We start from the raw sequence: 21,325 nt of genomic DNA on the forward strand, positions 1-21,325 counted from the left end.
TCTAAACAAAGCGCATGTTTACGCAACGAAATTTTACCATTCTTTAGGACTACTGAGAATCTTTAAAATTATTTTTAATTAATTGTGTGTTATAGGCCTATACGTAATACAGTTTAAAACGAGTTCTGTACGACGTAAAATTAATCGAGCATTATGCAAATTTCTCTAATTTGTTGCAAATTTTTGTGTTTCTTTTCCCGATTTTTCAACAGTTTAGAAAGGAAAGTAAGCATTAAAATTCGATATTTAGTAATGAATAAAGGAAAATATTAAGAATTAACTTTTCTAAATTCAAAATTTACAGTCCTGTTGATGAAGATAAATCTCAAAAATCCAAACTAATAAATGAAGGCCTAAGCGAGGCATTTAAAAATCTTCGCTTAGGCCTTCATCTATTGGATAAATCGAAGCATAAATCTAACCATTAAATCGGCTATAAAATTATAATTATATAAAGATTTTAACAGTCGCATTATACAATTTTCTATTGTCTACGATTAAAATATATGTTATGGATCTAGTTTCTACATCAAAATTAAATTATCTTTATTTTTCATTACCTTAATAACATTTACAATCGTTATAATTGTAATTAAAGATTTCTTCACTTTCATTAATTCAAACCAAGGTAAATCAGTTGTAAAAACTCATTAATTATGAAGCGTGATTAGATATTCCAAGGATATCAAATGAAAAGTCATATAAAGATAAGTTTCTCTTGTATTATAAACATAAGAAATAACACTTAAATTATATTTACTAACTAAAAAATTATTGAAGAAGAAACTACATTTAATATTCTAAAATATTCTTTAAATAAATAAACAATTTCAGGCCTACTTATCTACGTATCAAAGTAAGATTAAATACTCAAAATATAATGCTCAGAATACGTCCTGTATGTCTACCAATAGATAGCAAAGTTCGTATTCTAAAAGTAACTTAAAGCAGATAGTAACAGAAGTGAAGATAAGATTACAATGAATATAATTGTTCATTCAAGCTTGACTTGTGAGCAATAACACACTAACCAAAGAAGAACTTAATAATATTTCCAACCCTATTCTACTGTATAAAATATATATAATTCTCTTATAATTATACGTTTCTTCATGCGTTAATTGAGTTTAATAAACTGTTATTCAATAAAATATTATTAATCCTTACACACAATAGTAAAATCATGTGGAATGAATGTTCACCTATCTTCCAATGAAAGAAAAATGCATTATAATAAGCACTTTTAATTTAAAAAAAGAGGGGTTTGGTATAGAAAGGGTTAAATATTTCAAAGGAAAATTAATTTCCGCATTTAAAATTAAATTAAATTTAAAAAAAAAAGAAAAAAATCCCGTGTTTTCTTTTTCGAAATAACACCTCGCTACTTATAATTCTATATAAATAACCACTTATACGCTTAAATATTTGATTATATTTTGTATACCACACAAGTCTTAAACAATTTATTAATATTTTTTTTTCTTTTCTTTTCTTGAAAAATCAACTTTTCTATATATTTAATATGAGGTAATGGTTGGAAAATACGCATTTTCTTTCGCCAGTTCCGGCTTTCTATTGGCCCATTGCGTGACCCGAGTGCCATCCGTCATTCATGGAGGAAAGGGGGAAGGGGGTGGTCGGCTCACCTCCGAGTCCCCATCCACATGAAATTTATAACATCTGCTAGAATCCGGTTCTGTGCAATATTGTATAAGCCTAATGCGTACTTAAGTGTCGCATCTAAACGTTTTACAATCGATACACATTTTATAAATGCGTTTTAGAATATTATTTTCTAACATAACATCGTATTAAATCATAAGATATGGTTATTAAAGTTTCCACATCACTATTAATTATAACTTTTTCTCATGAAGGTTATAAAATAAGAAAGAAGTAACCTTTAAATGTATATAATATGTATATTTATTAGATGAATATTATAGGCCTACCATGCATAAATCATTTAACATTTTTTTTTCTTTTTTTTTTAAGAATTTCAAACAAATGCCTTCATATTTATTAATGAATTAATAATTATTAGGTAAATTAACGTGTTACCGAGCCTATTTTATGTCCGTAAAGCCTAATTTTTACGAGGTTTTAAAGGTAATTAAAATGTGTTGTTTATTAAAAACAATGGATATAAATATACATTTTTTTTTTCCTCTAAAAAATCAAATAGGCCTAAAATTTATTTTATTAATTAATTAAACATTTTTAAATTTTAATTATTTATAATTCTATATTTTAATAGATTTTTTTTCGCTACTACTATCTAACAAATGCATGGTTATAATGACAAGAATGTAAACATCAATGACTGTCATGCTGTAAACAGTAGACCTCCCAGTTAGCTAAAATGAAATTTCGCCCATAGTTTAGTTTATTTGTATGTGTTTTAATTCTAAAAATAGCTTTGATGTAAATAAACTTAGTATTTTATAATTTTTAAGAGATATTTTTCGGAGGCGTTGATGCATTTAATTAAAAGAACAAGAAGCAGAAAATTCCTGTAATTACAAGAAGACATAATTTAACGGTAGAAGGCGATTATGTTGTTATCTTTTAGCTTAAGTTCATGAAAATATTCATTATTTACACCCATAGAAAGGGCATAAAACAAATAAATTTATCGTAAAATGTATTGGTTTGCACCCATTTTTAACAATAAAACATATAAAATTTAATAAATTAACTCTTAGTTTTTAGAGAATGTAAAGTCTTGTATAGAGTTTGTTAAGCATAGATTTACTAAATTATTTATGATTTTTTTAAATAATTTAAACAAATAATAATAAGTTTATTTAGATACAAATTAATTTAAGAGTTATATTAAAGAAGGTTTTTGTTTACTAACTTTTAAGCTTCGCTAGCGCTGAAAGTATATAAACCATTGCGGGTTATGTAAGAAAATGGCTTAAAATATCTTTAGGCCATCTTTTGTTTAATCCAAAAAATTTTCCAAAAAATTTCTCAAGTATTTATACGTAAAAAACTTATTTAAACTGTTGTATGTAAACGCCCGCTTAATCACAAACCGATTGGATTCATAATAGGCTTGCTCTGTAAACCCATTATTGTACACCCTCCTGCCCTTGCACAATATTTGTCCCAAGAGATTATTTGAAAGTAGCGATCTTAAACATTAGCAATGTTTAAGATGAATATTTTTTGAAAAAATATATATATATATATATATATATTAACTTATCTCTATATACCCCGAGGTTTAAAGGTTTTCATATCTGTTAATTACTCCAGTTACATCTAAAATTACTTAACTATAAAAAGAAAATGTTTAATTTTGAATTGTATAACTGTTTATTTAAATTATTTTTTTGTAAATTACCGTAAAAGAAGGATGTAATAAAGTGAAATTTGCAAACGGAATTCAACTTTAATTAAAAATATCCGAAAAATTCCGATGTAAACAATGAAGAAATTCCTCGAATAAAACCCTAGTTTAATTATAGAAAAAAAGAAAGAAAGAGGAAAAAGTTGTTGATTTTGAATAGAGGATCAGTTATTTAGGTTATGCAAATCTTATGTTGGAACCACACCTAGAATCAACGATTAGTATTTTATCGATTAGTAGGATTTTTCTCTCCTGTTTCACTATGCAGTGATTCTATTGGGGGTTGGAAGCTTAAGTGATAAAGCATTGACGATGATGACAATCTATATAATCGAATTTTTCTTTCATAATTTCTTCCCTAATCAATTTTTCACAAATTTTACTTTTCACGGTTTAAGTTTTCATACAAACGATAGTAACAATTCTACAGTAAGTAGACTATCAGCGCAGCGATAAGATCATCTTCGAGTATATCCCCCCGTTTAAAATGCACGCTTCATTTAATTATCACAATGGGCACTAATCAGTTAAAATAACCGAAAATGGTGGATAAATATAACGTATGGGGTCTTTTCTTTTGTAAGAAACAAAGAAGAAACCCCTTTCTGAACTTTATTTTTAGATTCTTTACGTGTAAATGAATCTTATTGTTAACTGTGTAGGCGTAACAAATGTAATTATTCAAGTGTAATTAACAAGAAAAACGTAAAATATCTATACTTTAGTAGTTTTTTTTTCTTTTTTGCTTGGATAATCCACCATATGTTTCTTTATCTGTGTGTTTAACGATGGAAACAATCCCTAATCGGTTGTAGAATAGGCAATCGAAGGAATAGGATTGAAATCTTCTTTGAATTTTCTAAACGTTTAGAAGTGAACTGAATATGGCCTAGTTAATTTACATATAGGCCTACAGCTGTCGCATGAAAAGGTGAGTTGAGCAAGAGATCATTAACAACATAATTATTTATCACTTTCATCTCATCAAAATGTCACAAACGTCAAATTTTATGTATGTTAAGTTATATTGATATTCACCTATGAAATTTGAATAATTAGAAAACGACGTGTGGATTATTTACAATGAAATTGTTGGAGGAATAATAAAGATTTTAGCATTTTTTCGTCGAAGGAGATTGAAATTAAATCAAGGGTGGAGGGAGGATACTTAATTGTGCGTTTTTAAAAATATTCTTGGCTGTTGTGGGTAGGTAAAGTTAAGAGGTGATGCGTTGATACGTGGTGGGTAGTAGTGTCGTTAGGCACGTAATAATATAGTAAAATGTAAAAATATATATAAATGCCGAGCCTGATAGAGAAGAAAAGGAAAGAACTCACCACATCCATGAGAAACGTCGTGGTCTGGGTTCCACGCTGTCCCAACCTGATGTCTGATTGGTCTCCCGAGTTCATGAGGCGGCCGTCAGCTGAGACGCTGGTGACCGCACGTGCACATACCCCACACCCTGGTCCTGGGTCCGTGCTGGTCGCTGGCGGTGCACTGGTGCTGGTGGTTGCGTCGCCTCCATCTCCTAGCAAGGTACACAGAATGGGACGTGAGACACTAGTGGCGTTTGTCACCCCCCGGGCTAAACCGGGAGGAGGTGGGGGATAGGGAAGGGGCACGACGCCACGCATGCTGGCTCGGGACATGGAAGGCTACACCTGTCTATCACAGTGGCCCCTCCCACCTGGACACCTCGCGACACGTTCGACCAACACGAGGCTGGTTCCTTTATGTTACCGGGGTGGGTCCATCGACTACACTCGGTGAGGTCAGAGTTCAAACGAGAAGACCTCGTGCAAGAACACGTGGCCGAAAGGACGGAGGCCAAACACTGTGCGTCTACATGGTTTGGCGTCGATAACGTAGCTGCCCACTTCCTCTCGACGGAGGGTCGATTAAACGTATGCTACACTACCGCCCTCGGTCGGCAGATATCGGGACTTCTTTACGAAAAATCATATCGACTCATCTACGATATTTCTTTGACGAAACGCATTTCGAAAAGTCATATCGACGCGAAAGTAATCCATATCCGAAGCCCAGAGGGTGCAAATCTCTGCAACTTTGCCACGATTTCACCCAACTGTCGTTTCGTATGCCGAGCGGAGGCGGAGCGACACCTGCACCACCTGTGTGCAGGTAACCAGTCGCAGTCCAACGGGGTAGTTACATCCCCGCCTTTCCAACCTCTCGCTAGTTGGCGCTCGTGGCCGTGTGACGTCACCACGCTCCACCTGAGGTTGACAAGTTTAAGGAGGGAGAGTCAAGTGGCCGGTGCACTCAGCTCGGCTTTTCAGATGTCATTCCTGAGGTAGACAAGAGTCAATAAGGAGACACCACGATCTAACTAGACCCTTGTACTGACTTTTTGTACAGGGACAATGCTAGCATTTTGTCGCACTGAAAATAAGTCCATTAGTAGGGGGGAGATGATGTGTTTACCTATGCTGTCGGGGAATGTCTGGCCTCTCAAATCACTCACAGTAGGTCATTTCTTAAACAGCATTATTCGCACGAAAAATAAATGACAAAATTCATAGCAATAAATGTCAAAATATAAGAAAAGTTGACTTTTAAAGTCAATTTAAAACTTTCCTTTCAAATTTAAAATGCAAATGACGTTAAGTAAAATAGGTTAATGATATAAAAATATAATTTATATAAATTCTCTTCATTCACGATTATTTTAATGACAAAAATTAATTATTAAGATAATCTATAACATAATTCATTTTTAAATTCTCCAGTCTGTAATATTTTACATTTTTCTAAATTAATTTCATTTCTTTACACATTTAATATATTGTTAACATGGATAAGTGTATATTCAACTGATTTTATTATAAATTACATCTTGTAATTGAAGCACTTAGGAAGATCTTATGAATAAAAGGATCCCATTTAGGAAACAAAAGACTTCCCCAAATATAAGCCTGTAAGTCTATAGTCCATATCTACAAGACAAATGTTTTAAATGCGGGTTCGGTCCCCATCTGGATTAAACACATCTTTCATTTCAGATTTTCTTAGCTTTTTCCTTTGAGCCAATGTGATTTGTAGACTTAAACTAAGACAGACTTCTCGAATCAATTAATATTAGAAAAGAAACTAATAGACACCTTTAAAAGATCTCGTTAAGATAGTAAAAATAGCTTACCCTTATCCCCACTTCTCTATGGGATTCGGTTTATTGTTTAGATCGTTGTTCTCATCTATTGCTTCCATAGAAAAAAAAAAAAAAAAAACTAACGACGGAACTAAGGCTGACAAACCCCGAGGCAAAAAAGTGGACTGCCTCTTAGAAAAATTATATTTTCGAGAGTCCCCTAACTTCAGGTGGTTAGTGAGCTCGGATGCAGCTGTCTAGTCTGGTTGTGTGATGGTTATTTCACCAACAAAATGCTCAAATCTGATAATCATTTTTGTCTTTCTTCTATTATTCACCTTATTCCAAGTTGAAAACTCGAAAATTTTACAAATTTCTGTTACTTCTTTTATGTTGAGACACAGAATTTTTTCTGTTTGTCCTCCAACAGAAACAATGGTCTACTGATTAGAAAAATAACAGCTATGTTGGTCCCAAGTAATAACAGTGTAAGACACGAGACAATTAATAAGATTTTTTTTAAGTTATAAGAAGAAAAAATAGGCCATAAAAAGTTTAGTGAAACTAATATCAGAGGAATAAATATATATATATATATATGAAAGTTAATGGTAAAAAATGACTTTTAATACCCTAGCTGATGAGTAATTTTAACCATTTATATTGTAAGTGATCCACGTATTTATTATGTAATATCTTTTGTTTATGTATTCGATATATAATTAACGGATTAATTTTAAAATAGAAACAAAAATTAAGACTTCTAATCGCATTAAGTTCAATATAAAGAGTCACAACTATATTGTGATTTTATATATTAAAAAAAAATGCCACTAAATCAATAAAGTATTTTAAAACATAAACAAGTTGCTGCTAAAATTTGTCATGTTTTCACGCTTGATGAGCAAAAATTTTTCAATTGCTTGTGATTTTAACCGTGCAGAGTAGGCCAAACGGAGAGAAGGTCGAAAAACTCAAACCAAATTAATTGTATACTATTATAATTTTTACTCAATTAATACTTTAAAACGTTATTGAAAACAGTATTTAACAGTTTTATATGATCACAATTCATTAAAACTAATAGTAACTTTTAACTACTTGGCTACGATGAGCAACAGTAATAACGTTAGGCCAGTTTTTTTCTTAAATTTGTATGAAGTTTAAATGTTAATTAATAAAGTATTATATTCATTTTCTTCTCTACTTTCAAAAATTGAGTACGTACTGTACAGTACATTTTAATATTTCCGTTTATTAATAAAGCTTTCTCTGATTTCTATGAATTACAATTGTCTCTTCCCTCTACTTACGTTGCTGATATGGAAGCATTCAATAACCATATTTGAATGGATTTACAGCTCTTTCTGGGTTTGTACATCGCCCAGTATTAGTTTAAACGTCAGCAATAATCATTGAAATACGTAATCAGAGTTTGAACGAGTTTCATGGAGACGACTAATTTCCGACTAGAGCAGAATGTTATTAATGGACGATGATCCTGCACGAATTTCAGCAGTTGAAAGCTCCAATACTTCGTCGATCATTTTCGTTCGGTAGTGTGTGTGTTGTGTGTGTATGGGTGACGTGACTGCCTCTTCTCGCCCCCTGTCACCGAACTACGATTAGAAGTGATAAACGAACACCTCCCTACCTAAATGGAGTAGTCTTTTAAATCCCTAGTTTTTAATGCAATGTCATATCGTATTAGAGAAGAGGATCCTGACCACTCTAGACGATATGTCTTTCCTTCTTGTTTCTACACTGTGACAGAAATGACACTTCTGTCATTGTTTCGCTGCGATCGTAACATCGTCATTCGTCAACCAGATCAAGAGGAATCCCCCTATCACCTGTCGATGGACACAGGTGCAATATTGCTAGTAACGATCAAAACGAATGGATAGACGACAGATATTACAGATAGCTTTATATATATAATAAATTGATGTTTCTGGGTATATTTGGAGTCAGATAATAGCTGGACACATTACTATTATTCTATGTTTTATCTATTAAAGAACTCTTACGTAGGCCTAGCTATTTATAAACTCGGTGGTATTTCCATTTAGTTATAAGCATATTTTTTATCACATGTTAAGTTAAAGGATTCTCTCGTAGCCTATTAAGTCTTTATTAAAATAAATTTTGGAAATATTTTAAAAATTATTCAAATGTTACTTATAAAATCTTTATTGTGTATACATGGAAAAATAGAGAATTGCTGATTAGTTAGTTGCTCTATTCCATAATTAATAACAAAATTAAACAAACGAAGTGATCAATTCAATAAAAACAATAAAATTTCTGGCTAAGTTAACATTTAAAATAAATTATTTAATAATAAAATAGGCTAGAAACATCAGAAATATTGTTATAAACATTGACTCCATTCGTTGGTTGAAAGTGACAGGGAGTTGGACAATAAATTTTCTTTCGTGTTTTTTCAACAAGGAAATTGTTGTAAATTGATATAACCAACTTTCGAACATTTGTTACAATTTAAAAAATCCCCAAATAGAAATCGAAGAAGAGCGATGTACAGTAGAAGAGGACTATAAGCAGGTAGCCCTCACAAATTGGCGACATATTTTTATATAAGAACAAGTAGCTCGCTTCCCTTATAGTCTCGTAGGGGGAGGAGGGTAAGAGTTGGGGATTTATGAATTACGGCTATAATTTCTCACCACTGTCCCATCGGGCATCTCCTCCCACTGCCTGCCAATGGATTCATCCCATGGGTGCAGTTTGAAGCTGGTATCGGAGTAGACACCAGTCAGCCGGACTCTTCGTTCCATCAGACTCCGCTATCGGTACTCTGGTAGTTTTTCACGGTCGACGATCACGTGACAACGGTGCAGCTTACATCTATAAAATGTACGGTTAACAATTCATTTCAACAGAGAACGTGCGCCTTGATTAAACCGACTTCATCCCTATGGTATTAGAATTTACTCGGAAAAGGAATATCACATCGCTTACGTTTTCTCTTTGCTAATGGCATTAAAACGGTCGAATTGAACATGTTTTACACTAAGATCATCAAAAACAACTCTTTCTTGACAGGACTTCATAATTTAGAAAATGGAATAATTTCTTAAGATCTACGAGCTGTGTTATGAGTACAGCTTCCAGTATTTTTTCAAGAAAAACTACAGAAAAACCCCGTTATAACTTATCTTAAACAAACTATTAACCTTAATATAAAATATTATATACAAATTATAGGCTGTTAAAATTAAATTTATATGTAACTTATATATATAGTATATGCTTAAAACTCGTACTCACTCTTTGAATAGATCTCAATAGCTTCCACCCTATTTAATAATATAATTCGAAACGTCACGAAAAGAATCTTTAAAAAGAAAGATGATAACTTAAAAATGTGGTGTTAAATCTAGTGATAACTAAGTTAAGTGAATTTAAATAAGGTTGAGTTATGAAGAAACCGGATTAGATTATGAGAATAGCCTTCGGTCTTTACTTGATGATATTGATGGTCCTAAGGGTGATCTGTGTCTGCCCCTTCTCCCCTGCAACAACTTGACCCCACCCCCTCTCTGCTCAAAGAAGCGTGTTAATAACCGAGCTACAGTGATTGTCGTGCGCCATTACCCAATCCACCTTTCCCCACTTGGTCTTTAATTGAAACAGCAACTCTTCTAATCTTGGCTTCTTCATTCGTAGCATGTGACCGTTTAATGGAGCATGTAGACATCTTTATTGTCATCCTGCATTATAACCGACGAATAAAATCAAATTCTTCTATTATTCTTCGTTATTTCATTAAAATATCTTTAATTAATTCTTAATTTTGGATAAGTTAATATTCTTTTTTCTATAGCAGAACCTTTTCCCCCCCCTTCTTCTTCTAATCTAATTTAACTTCTCGAACAATCAGTGGCAGTCTTATAAATTCTTTAATGCTTTAAATTCAAAAGTTTAAGACGAAAGTTGACTTAAAGGAAGTAAAATTTATATTATTTTTCAGTATTTACACAAGAAATCATTGCAAATTACTGTAGTTTACTGCAGATAACACCATTACTTCGGTAACTATAATCATTTATAGCTTACAAAGGAATGTACAGTACTTAAATTTTCGTAATTTCTTTCATCAATTAAGAACATTAACTATTATCATAGTAAACACGGAATATTCTCGCATTTTATACATCTGTTTCTAGATGCGAATAGTTAATTTACATTCTTATCAGTACGAATGGTTTATATCAAATTCCTTCTTGTATCATTTCTCAATAATTTATTCATGTTTAAGATGAACGTGCATGTATAAAATCACCCCATTATACTTTAAAGAAATTCAAATATTGTTCACGGATGTAAGATGAGATAGAGAACTGTCAAGTACTCTTAACTTGGACAAGTTCTGTCAAACAGTTACAATCCATAAATGAGTATGTCATCTGCCACTTTGATGAGCGTCAGGGGTGGAGTTACAGGTGTGTCTTAAGTAAGTATTTTTCAATTTAATATTTTCTTTAATCTACTTTAAAAGTTCACCGTACCCAATTCTCTTACCCAAACTTTCTGGTATGACCGGCAAAGCCCACCGGCAAGTGTAAGATCTTCCTTATTTCTTTACACAGTTCCTACAGGGCATCAGACAATATGACATCTTTTAAGTGTTCTGTCGGATTATTTATCTCTAAATGAAGGTTTTCTTTTACTCTAAGAGGAAAGAATTACACTATGTATCTCTAATTAAAGAGTAGTTTGTGAATTGCAGAGAGGAGTGATCTTAGAGTCCTTTTTTTAAGGGGGAAAAATAACTTTCTACTGCCATCTTTCGACATGAAAAGGTACTAAATAGTAAAAGCAAGTTAGAAAAAGCATAACAAGATAAGAGAGTATTATAAGCCGTAACTAATTCGTCATCCCATAAACAAATTTAATAGCTTGTAGGAACTGAAAATTTTAAAATAAACCTGCCAAATTTAGCTCGGGAAAGATGTAAAAATCGAAAGTCCTTCACTAGAGAACAAGCGTCGATTGATAATTTACCGCTGTTTATATTCCTCACTGCATAAATCGAGTTTAGGAAGAACCGAGATGATTTGCAACGACACTTGACTAAGACCATCGATGCAAGCAGTGCATAGTCAAATGAATGACTATAGATATTCTTTGTGTCCAAATGACCTTCTTATAAGAGACAACTTTCTAGAAATGCTTGTCGCTTTCTGCTGTTGCGACATATTCTAAAGGGGGGGACGAAGGGGCACTCTAGGGTGAGGTATTGGCACCGTAATTAGCGCCCCCTATTTGTCCGTCTTGCAGCAGTTGTCGAAGGGACAACCCATTGACTGCCAGCAAGCTGTTGCCACACACACTACTACTAACGGCCTGTGAAGTCACAGCTGACTCTTACCTCTATATCAAACACTAGAGCCAGACATTTAAACTCGGAGAATATACAGATTTTACTTTCGAATTGACGAGTTTAAACATTGTATAAACTAAAAATCCAAGCTTAATTCCTCATCCCCGTATTCAATTCGTGCGTACGTAATTATAAAAATCCATAAATTTTATCAATCCAATGTATTCAATACGAATTTCTAAACATTTCTTAGCGTAATTTCTTCAAATGGGCGAGGGGTTTAATTACTTATACCTTGTAAACATTTGCAAAATAACAATACTTAAACGTATTTTATAAGTTAGAAAATAAACTAAATAAAATTAATTATGTTTTATACGTTAACACAATAACATTCTTAGGGGTGTTTATAGAAATTATTTATTTATTTATTTTTAAGTAAATAAAGTTTAAAGCTAGCAAAGGACCCTTTTTTTAAATTAAGCATAACTTGACATAATGCATATTCGTGTAAGTTAATGTAAACAGCGATGGTATCAGAAAGATTTGCCATGCAAAGAATCGAAGTGTACAAACTGTGACGGAGGGGTTGAGTGTTATCCCCTTCGCCAACTATTCTGGGGGGGAACTTCCGCTATGGCACGGGGGAAATGAGTCAAATGTCATTATTTCAGCTGCGACCAAAATAAATGTGTCCACTAATGACTCACGTAAGGCGGTAGCCCCCAATCGTCCGATAAATCAATACCGGACTTGCTTCTGTATAGTGCTTGGCATGATCTCGAGCACGTGACAATGACTGGAGAAGCACTTCATTGCCACGAAGGATCCGAGGGATAATTCTGATCATTGGGTATTGAAAGAGAGGGGGGGAGAGGTTGGAAAAAAATCTGTAAAACAACGATTCCTTCATTCACTATCCATTTTCGATACAGGCTATCTAAAATAAATGAATTTGATTTATTTGAATGTTTATGCCATCAAAAACACGTAAATACATTAAAATTTAATGGCATTTTGAGTATTAGATGACTTGATATATTTCTATATATTAAATAAATTAATTTTTATTAACATTTTAAACAAGAAAGTTAAAATTTTGGTAATATATAAGAGAAATTTTAAAAACTTCTCTTAAATCACTAAAAAAGCATCAATTATATCGTGTTTTCTGTTATAAAATTTCAGAAATAAACGCTTCTGTTTTAAAAACAATTTAAAAAATAAGCATAAACTACAGTTTTTTTTAAATAATAAATTATACTTTAAATTAAGGCATAACTTTATTAATTTCACGTTTGAAGATATAGAAATATCAATTTTTTAAAGCAGATTTTAATCAAATTATTTACAATTTCTCTATATTTAAGTAGAGAAAAACTGTTTAAAAAAGTTCACTATAACCCTCCTATAAATCAATAAAGAATAAAGTTCCTTGTAGTAACATACACGAGACTTTATAATTAATTTTTAATATATATATAATATATATATATATATATTTTAATGAAGTTACAGTAAGAAAACGAGTAAAAGAAAAGGCAAATCTGATCAACAAAATGGAAACTATTTGCAGTAAATGTAAAGCATAAACGTTGGGGCTATATTGTAAAATCAATGTTAAGAATTGGATTTTTACATATTCTAAAAAGAAAAATAAAAAAAAAGAAAAATATATTTCGTATGAGATGCAGCACATAGAATTACAATTGCACATCTGTTACACGACTGCAACTCTTAACAGCAAATGTTTATCCGAAACCTTACTTTTTGAATTGCCATGGTAATGCTCAATATTAGATTCTTAAGCCAATATTAAAAACAGATGGGTCCACTTGGCGATTTTCCATTAGAAAATTTTTTTTTTTGTTTTTGTTGTTTTTGCTTCCATATAGAAAAGACACGTCAGTTCTTATGGATGTCGCAACGACTTTGACTTATTTCGAGAAAATTTCGTTGGTTGCCTGTTAAATGGGCTAGAATATTTGACAAATGGGCTTTAAGGTACTGAATATGAAACAATTTAAGCTATAAAGTGGAAAGTGAATACATTAACCGAGAATGTTATGCATGTTTATAGAAGAATGTTCAGTTTATATACAGAAAGTATATCCTGTTTTATGTACAGAAATAAGCTTAAGTATACAAAAAGAAAAAGAAAGAAAGACATCATAGATTTAAAATATAGGAACTTATAGAAAATATATGCTTATGTTTAAAATAAATAATAATAAAAGCAAAAATGATATTTATTAAAGGCCTAAGAATTTGTTTACTAATAAATAGGCCTAAATAATTTCATTTATTAACTTAATAAATAAACAGGCATATTTACTCGAAGATAAACAAACTACTCCCCTACCAACTATTTGATCTTTATATCTTTTTAAGTGTTCTTTTATATAGATGTAAAGCATATCGACTAATACAATTTTTATGAATTACTGCGTATAATGCGCACCTTTTTTATATGTCGTAAAGAGTGTATAATGAAATAAATAACGAGATAATGTACTACAAAATATTCATCGTTTCGTAAAGTCGTTTTTATTTTCACATTACTTTAATACGAAATTATAAATTTATTGATTAGAAATTTCTTAAATATTTCAAATACCCTCTTGGGAAAATCGAAAATATCATTTTATTAAATATTAATATTATCAAATATTATGTAAAAATAAATATATATATATATATATTAATTCGATATAATTAACAAATCAATGCAGTTTAAGTAGACTTGTATACAATTTTTAAGCGATTTTTATTACAAGGAATTACGATTGATAATTTAAAAATAAAATATTTGATCATTTTCTCTCTCTCTGTGTGTGTGTGTGTGTGTGTGTGACCAATCCATTTTGTCATCAGTCAATTCGTCTGTAAGGTCGATTACGTGACAACTCAATTTGCATAGTGAAAGGGTTATTAAACTGATAGGTATGACAAGATTACAACGTGTTAGGGGGAATCGTATGATCTAGAAAGTCGAAAGTGTAGAAATCCTTTTAAGAAATCTTTGTTTCCGTATAATCCCTAAAAAGTAGTGAACTATTCACCTCCGCGTGTCATTTTTTAAACTTCCATTTGTCACTGTTCCTTCCTTATATGCAAATGAAGTGTCGGACAACTGATTACTTTCTTGTACAAAAGGGTGAAGCTGTAATCTTGTTTTAATGGCAAGAGTAATCTTACTAATCCTGTGTTTATATACGGTGCATGTTAAATTCGCCAAGGAAGAAAGAAAGAAAAATAAAAAAAAAGGAAAAGGTATCTCTCCTATAGGAGTAAATATCTGGGACTCTGTAATCCTGTATTTGTCTCGACGAATTATTTTCCACTTAGTTCAATTCTCATTGATATAAACATGTGACTAGACTTTTTGTCGGACCAGATAGGAAATTATAATGAACAGCAACAAATGCGACAGATCGTAGACGAGATGTTCTTTGATAAAAATCTGTTCTGACAAAAAAAATTTGCATTAATTTTAATCAAATTAATTACTAAATATCAAAGTTAAAATATGGATAAATGTATTTAAAATATGATAGAAGTAATTATATGTAGGATAAACTAAGGAGAATAAGATGAATTATGAAGAATTACTTTGTTTAGGATAAAGAAGAAATGAATAAAATGAATGTATAATATTAAGTATGAGTAGAAATGTAAAAGAAATTTATTCGAAACGATTAAATTAGTGTCTAAATAAGGATCATTAGCAAATTTAATTAAATTTAAACATTAATATATTCATTTAGAGCATGTAAAAAAAAATGATTTACGTAAATTCAAAAAATTTTAAATTTAAAATAATATAAAATTTGTATTTACTGTTTATTGCATCTAAATAAATGTATTTAACATTAAACAAATTGGTCAACATTAATTTAAATTAATACAAGACGGTATTATGGGATTTAGTCTATAAAATTTTAATAGAATTTAGAATTTTCTGATAAAATAAAGTTTTATTTTACATAAATGAATATAATTTAAAAGATAAGAACTCGTGTTGTGACTTAACAGTATTTTACTAATATTAAAGGAATAATATTTTAAAAAAATTGGAAATATTTACTTAAATTTTCCATTTTAAATTGAAGAAATATCTTTAACAGTGTTATTAATAATAAACTTAATAAGAATTACTTCATTTTAATTAATTTCCATCAATTTTTTTTTTTAAATGAAAGAAACAATAATTCATTTCGAGCTGTGAAAAATATCTCCTTTATCTTTCACAATGGCTTATATAGCCTATACGTGTGTGTGTGTGTCTGTGTGTGTGTTTGAGAGTGTTTGTGTGTGTGAAGTTATTATTTATATACGAATACAAAATGTAATTATGTAATTTAAATACGAATGCCATCTCTGAAATATTATCTTAATAAATCTCGAAAGATTTGAAATTCGTGAGAAAAAAAGACTGTACTGAGTTATTGGCAATCACACAGTCACGAAAATACATTGGGGGAGAGGAATAGCAAGCTTGTTAGTTAATTGTGTACAACGTAGGCAGCAGTCCTATGTTCCAGATGTACAAGGAGTTCCCAGACCAGGTGGGAAGCGACAGGGTCACACCAACCACCACTCGTGTCACACCGGAAATATTCCATAGTTGCCAAGATAATGAATTGTCTCTCGAATATCCGGTGCTTTTGGCAGTGTCATCACTGCAACCATGCGTAATTGACTAGAGTTGAAAGCTGTAGTTAAAACTGTACAACATCCCTCCCGACTACCGATAATCTACGAGAATTTGCATTCAACATCTTCACAATTTGATCGTATTCTGTAAATTCTCTTCTCGATAATTTGAGTCCACGAAATAGAAAAAAAATAAGGGGAAAATTGTATCATCAAAACATGTGATTAGTTGGAGTAGGTGTATACAGTTGGGTGACAGACCGGATCTAGAAACGAGGAACGACGCGTCAAATAAATCAGAACTATGGTCTGTCAACGAAATATCCTGACAAGTCGGAAGTTAAGAGGTTGACTATGTCGAAAGGAACGATTAATGATAAAATCCGCATACTGAGCTTATTCGTCTGTAACGATAATTATAGTTAATAACCCGAAATTTCTATCAAAGAAATTTGGTTTATTATAAATCTATAGCACTATTCTAACCTACACAATAAGGATGTGTTACGCTACTTCTTTATAAATCTATTGATTTTTGTATATATAAGTTACTTAATGAATGAAAAGATGTTCGATAAGATATAATTCAGAAACAAAGAAGAGAAATCGTTGAAAGAACTAGTTGAATTTCTATATTTTTTAGGTAATTAATCGCATAAAAAGTCATTGTAGGAGTGTTGTTTTAATATAGAAAGTATTGTAAATACGCTGTCATCACTGGAAGCTCTTGAATTCCTTTTTTTATATATAATTTCATACAGAAATTCTTTTCTAAATAGCATTATAATAAACGCTCCAATAAAAATTTACATGGGAATTTCTTAGTGTTTGCAAGTTTAACCAATTATACAGTAATAATTTTACATTTTATAAAAAGAATCTTTCCATAGTTTTACATAGTAATAACTACGTCAGAATATTAGCTCTTCGTATAATTAGACAGTAATAACTATGTCAAAAGTATAGTTTTACTTCGCTTCACATAAAAATAGCTTCACACTCCTCTCCGGGAATACTTTTGTACAAGCTTAGACAAAACTATTGATACATAATTTTGATAAACACATGAATAATTTTGTAGGATACATCCTTCTATTCGAAAAGTTAAAAGAAAACGAACGAAATCTTGATTTACTTCCTTAACAAATCTACAAATCTGTACATTTTGATCCAATTTTTTACAAACAATAGATTCGATAGGACACGTTCAAATAATTTAGGTTCAAAAATTCCACGTAAACTTTAAGAATCTAAGCATAATTCAGCGAATGAATGTCCCATTTTCTTTACAGAATCGTTTATTGTTTAAATTACTTTGATCTTATTATAATAATTAAAGATAATTTAAAAGCACGAATTATTATTATTATTATTATTATTATTATTTAACTAATTAACTATATTTTTTACAAAGTTAATTGATAATAAAATTCCAACAAGAGCGTGTTAACTAAGCTTACTACAATATAATAGTAATTAGGTTAAGGACATAGTTCACTGGAGAATTTTTAGAAATAATTTTTTAAAACTTGATTTCCTCGTATAAGACGTGATAATTATAAGCATATTTCTTCTTTTTTTTTAAGGTTTAACGTTTAAACGAAATGTCAATCAAAATTAATTTAAATTGCATAGAATTAATGCAAAAAATATGAACGGTATAATGAGTAGTAAAGTGTTATGTGAACGAGTATTGTATATTTAATAGTGTAAAGCGGTACAAGTATTTTTATTGATTACATAGTGTAGTCTACTATGTACACATAGGCCTATTAAGTTAACCTACACTATATTCTTTATATAACATATATACCAACAAACCCAGTGCATATTTCTAGTATTATTCAATAAAACACATAATATTATGTGATATATAGGCTATTACAAGTTAATTTAAGTTGCATTTTATAATATAAAATTCTAAATAAATAATCTTACCATTGTTTAAGATATTCTAAAATGTTTTAAACGTCAGAAAAATTTTAAAAAACTGTGGATAATTCGAGTAATGGGATTAAGGAAATGTTCTATAACTCATACTGATCCAGAATAAAATACATAGTGTACAGTACATTACAACCAACAGACACCTTTTCTCTCAGTAAGGGGTCTTTTCTAAACAGATAACATTATGCTGGTCTGTTAACATAAATAATACTATTAAAAAACAGATGCATAAGTGCATCATTTTATAAAAACTATGTTTTTTTTTCAACGCTTCTGCGCCTAAATTTGCCCCATATTTAGTGTAGAAATCGAATAATCTTCAGGATATAATTATTAATATAGGAATAGTTTCGTTATAATTCATAAGCTGGTAAAATAAGCATTATGTAAATATAGATTTTCAGATTTTACGCTGTAAAATACAATTTAAAATTTGGAATTGTTTAGAAAACACTGGCAACAAATCGTTAAATTTAAAGCAAAATACAGCCAATGTATCTTAGGTATAATATTATGTATTATACAACGTAAAAGAATAAAAAGTTAATTTTTCGAATATATTTTTAAATGCTTTTTAAAGGTAAAATAAATGCAAATTAATCGAAATTTATAACAAAAAGTTACATATTAATGTCTTCGAATGTAGTAGTATTTAATATTATTCTAAGTTAAGGAATTTTAAGGGATGGAAATTTGTCGATTTATATGCATATAAGCTTGTATTTAAAACGAATATAAATTATTTATACGTCTATTTAGTTATTTTTTATGTTAAAAAAATAATAAAATGATAAATATTTTCTGAACATTTATAATATAATTGAGTGCGATATATCAGTTAGATTGGGAGTAGTGAACATCAAAATTTTATATAGAGATAACGAGATTCGGTCAGTGAACAACTGCAATCAGATCGAGATGAGTGTCACGAACATAGCATTTTGACCTTATACAAGGATAATCTTGAGTCAGAAAATTTCTTTATTAAATTTATTTTGACTTTTATTTGATATTTTTATGGATATTTTGCATTTATATAAGCTAAGATATCGCATCATTAACTAGAATTAATTTTATACAAAAGGGGTTAAAGGGGTGTAAATGATTTAATTAATATTATTTATTTATTTGATAAAAATATGGCTTCCTTCGACTTTAATTCAGAAACATTTTTAAAAAATTGTTCCTATGCAAAATAAGATATTTGTCAATGGTTCAATTCTATGGGGTCGATGTTAGAATTAGATGTCAGAATAGTGTATACTTTTACGTCAATTTGACGTCATTTCACACTTCCCGTTATAAAAAATTATATAGCAATGACGTAAAATTGACGTAACACTATGCACAATTTTTTTACAAAATTGCAAGAAATTTCACCGAATTTTTAAAAGTAGTTTAAAGTTTACTTAATAGATTCATAATTCTCAACCTTTTTTCAGTTAACGACTGTATTAGATCGTAACAATACCTAAATATGATCGCGTGCTACCGGTTGATGAACAATAAAAAATACTGTAATTATAACGGGGAGAGATTGTCAGTTATCTCTTCCCCCCTGTTAAATATAAATAGTATAACTATAAAAAAACAAATAAAATTTATAATATTTTTGATGATACACTTCGTTTTTCATATGTTATATTGTTTAAAATTTAAAAAATAAAATAGCAATAGCGCATTTTCCTCCTCTCGTCTTCGGTTAAAATATTGCATAAAATTATATATTTGCAAAATAATTTTAAGAAGAACTTAACTGAAATTTCTTACATTAATTTTTTCATTATTTCTTATTAAAATTGGCAAAATATATAATTACAATCTTTAAAAATTTCGCATGAAAATAACTTATCATTCGCACATAAACATCCTTTCCAAATGATTTAACTGGAATTAAATTGTTTTTATAACTAAAAGATAACTTTTTTTTTTTTGAATAAAGTTATGTAAAGGGTCACCTTCGCTTATCTAAAAACATTGTTTCGTTGTATAACCTTTGAACTCTTACTCAAAATCTTTATTGTTTTGTAGGACAAGGTTGTAGGGATAAACACGAGTTTAGATAGAAACAAAAGTTATACAGTAATTTAACAAGTTTATTTATTATTAAACTCACGAATTATTTCCTAAATTTTATTCTAAGATTTTAAGTATATTTTATGTATTATTAACTAGAATTTTATATTATATATTCATAAAAAAAATTAAAAATATAATATTTCTAACATGAATATTTAGAAGGAGTTGTAGTGGTAATTTTTTTCTTTTTTAATTCGAGAAATGACGCGTTATTCTGGTTTATTTTGGAATAACACACCATGAAGTTAATAGAGTTTTTCTTCTTTTGTATAATCCCTATTGAGCAAACGACACTGAGTGAATGGATGAAAAAAATGAATTTTCTCAGCCCCGAGGAGACGTACTCAAGATTTAGAACTAAACGAACAAGACAATGATAACCCATTGGGGGCGTCAGTCCTTTGAACTTGTCTGTGCTAAGATGACATGCAGGTGTTAAGTCTTCTTCTTTTTATAATATTCCTCTTTGAAACACGCATTCAAAACTCTATTATTGTTTAATAGAACTGTATTGCCCACTATCTGTATAAAAGACGAATTTATGATTCGTGATGTATGTACTGTAGGTTATGCTATATGGATATAATTAATAGGCTCCATACAAATCTATATATTGAAACAGTGTAGAAAAATTAAGAAAATTTGATAAAAACTTTGGTATTAAGTAATACAATGCATTAATTAGAAAATGTAGTGTAATGAAGAATTGTAATTTAACATTTGCAAATGATAAAATTTATATTAAAAATGTTGTCTGAAGTATTTTACATTTTGCATTCAATTTCTAAGCATATTTAAGCATAGAACCTATATAAATCCATAGTC

General features: G+C 30.2%; 2 protein-coding genes across 4 annotated transcripts in view; one reads left to right on the forward strand and one right to left on the reverse strand.

The window, feature by feature from the left end:
* The window catches only part of LOC136989954 (zinc finger protein basonuclin-2-like), a 117,883-nt gene that overhangs the window by 88,364 nt on the left and 8,194 nt on the right, over window positions 1-21,325 (reverse strand). The window contains exon 2 of one of the 3 annotated variants that reach the window (XM_067288262.1): window positions 4,697-4,890. In XM_067288262.1, coding sequence (XP_067144363.1) covers window positions 4,697-4,890 — 194 coding nt within the window. Of the gene's footprint in view, window positions 1-4,696; window positions 5,456-21,325 lie in introns of those variants that run through there. The other 2 variants (XM_067288261.1, XM_067288263.1) reach the window with 2 other exon arrangements.
* The window catches only part of LOC136989963 (microcephalin-like), a 305,005-nt gene that overhangs the window by 84,527 nt on the left and 199,153 nt on the right, over window positions 1-21,325 (forward strand). The window lies entirely within an intron of this gene.

This window comes from Centruroides vittatus, unplaced genomic scaffold (genome assembly GCF_030686945.1).
Source record: "Centruroides vittatus isolate TY-2023 unplaced genomic scaffold, ASM3068694v2 scaffold_861, whole genome shotgun sequence".
Classification (NCBI taxonomy): Eukaryota; Metazoa; Arthropoda; class Arachnida; order Scorpiones; family Buthidae; genus Centruroides; species Centruroides vittatus.